At 35.8% G+C, this 2169-nt stretch overlaps 1 protein-coding gene across 1 annotated transcript; it reads right to left on the bottom strand.

Annotated features, from left to right (window-relative positions):
- Positions 1-817: 817 nt before the first annotated feature.
- Positions 818-1906, bottom strand: LOC141630369 (uncharacterized). Its single transcript, XM_074443202.1, has one exon. The coding sequence runs from the start codon at positions 1904-1906 to the stop codon at positions 818-820; it is 1089 nt and encodes a 362-aa protein (XP_074299303.1).
- Between the last annotated feature and the right edge of the window lie 263 nt (positions 1907-2169).

The raw sequence follows: 2169 nt of genomic DNA, 5'->3' as shown, positions 1-2169 counted from the left end.
TCTGCTAGCATGCATCTCGCCATTTCCATAACAATTCTATTTTTCCTCTCCGAGACTCCGTTTTGTTGAGGCGTATACCCTACTGTGAGTTGGCGTTCCATGCCTTCATCTTCACAAAACTTATCAAACTCGGATGAATTGTACTCCTTTCGTCTGTCAGATCTTAACATCTTAATTTTGCACCCGCTTTGATTTTCGACAAGAGCCTTAAACTTTTTAAAGATTTGAAAAACTTCAGATTTTTCTCTCATGAAGTATACCCAAGTCATGCGGGTAAAGTCATCAATAAACAAGATGAAATATATGTTTCCGTTAACGGATAATGTTCTTTGGGGACCGCATACATCAGTATGCACGAGCTCTAATTTTTCTTTGGCTCTCCAGGCTTGCCCTTTTGGAAATGGCGGCTGTGTTGCTTTCCCGAGTTGACAAGGTTCACACAAATCATTAGTCACACAAATTGAAGGAAAGTCGCACACAATATTCTGCTTGTGAAGGTCACTTAAGGCACGCAAATTAAAGTGCCCATACCTTCTATGCCACAACCATGTATCCTCCATGTGGGCTCTATTTGAACTTTCCTCGGGAGAGTCCCATCTTAAACTGAAACTTTTATTTTCCAGAATAACCTTCGCAATTTCTTTTTTGTCAGGATCGTATATGGTGCAATGGTTTTTCTCAAAAACAAGTGAATAACCATTTTTAACCATTTGAGCAACACTGAGTAAATTTTCGGAAAGATCGGAACAAGGAGGACATCATTTATGTACTTTGTTCCTCTTTTGGTTAATCGCAATCGTGCCTTTGCCTTTGGATTTCACAATGGCACCATTTCCCATCCGAATCGAACATTCACCGATGTATCTAATTTGCAAAAAATGTTTGAATTATTTGTCATGTGGTTTGTACAACCACTATCGATTAGCCATTTTTCTTTGTGACTGGAAATCGATGCTTGGCGTGCATAGAATAAATAATCTTCTTCTTGATTGCTACTTAAAAAATTTCTCTCTGGTTTTGACTCTCTTGCCTTTTGCCTGCAATCTTTTTCAAAATGTCCAAATCTGTTGCAATGGCGACATTGAGGTTTCCCTTTAAAATAACAATCTTTTTCGGCATGATTTGTCTTTCCACAAGTGCCACAAGAAGGATATTTTCCTCTTGATTGTGAAGCTTTAGTTTTATAAGAAGCGCCTGAATTTGAAGCATTTTTCTTCCAACCGCCCTTGGAATTGAATGTCTTCGATTTATGTTTTGATGGGAAAGCATTTTCAGATGAAGTTTCTAATTTTTTAAACTTTTGGTCATGTGCGAGCAATGACCCTGTTAACTCAGAAACACTGAGTTTTGATATATCTTTGGACTCTTCGATTACTGTTATAATTGTGTCAAACCTTTTTGTTAAGGTTCCTAAAATTTTCTGCACAATTCTTATATCAGTAATATCTTCTCCATACATTTTCATCTGATTAACCACTTCCATGAGTCTTGAAGTGTAATACTTGATGTCTTCATCATCTTTCATCTTCATATTCTCAAAATCCTTTCTTAAGGTATTGAGTCGAATGGTTCGTATTTTAATATCTCCTTGGAACTCTTGTTGGAGTGAATCCCAAGCTTCTTTTGCGGTTGTTGCTCGCATGATCCTAGGAAATATTACCTCCGTGACAGCATTTAAAATATAAGAGAGGGCTTTAGCGTCTTTTAATTCATTTTCATTGATTTTTTTTAATTGTGCTTCGGTGTACACAACGTCTTGTTTTTGTTGTTGTATACCACTCTCGACAATTTCCCATAGTGCATTTGCTCTTAAAAAGAGCTTTATTTTTATGCACCAATAATCATAATTTTCTCCTCCAAACATAGGAGTTGTTGGTATTGAAATTGTATTTGATGCGGAAGCCATATTTTTATTTATTTTTGGCCCTTAAGATCCTTGTGGCTCTGATGCCACTTGTTAGAAATGATAATTAGTTTTAAGGATATTGAATGAAGATGATTTATATTAATTGATTTATTTGTAAATTGATAATTTTAGCAATACATATGTGCGCTATTTATAGGTGATCATTCACCTTAAACGCTTGTAAACAATTACACAAGTAATGAATGAGATAAGTTTCTAAACTTGTTATTCTACGGGTTCATCTACCTAATGCATGAACTTAG

The sequence above is a fragment of the Silene latifolia genome, chromosome Y (genome assembly GCF_048544455.1).
Source record: "Silene latifolia isolate original U9 population chromosome Y, ASM4854445v1, whole genome shotgun sequence".
NCBI classification, from domain to species: domain Eukaryota; kingdom Viridiplantae; phylum Streptophyta; class Magnoliopsida; order Caryophyllales; family Caryophyllaceae; genus Silene; species Silene latifolia.
This window is presented reverse-complemented; position numbering and strand designations above follow the sequence as displayed.

What these genes read in the sequence shown, in the direction of transcription:
- LOC141630369 (XM_074443202.1), bottom strand. Translation starts at nt 1,906, where the DNA reads ATGGCTTCCGCATCAAATACAATTTCAATACCAACAACTCCTATGTTT.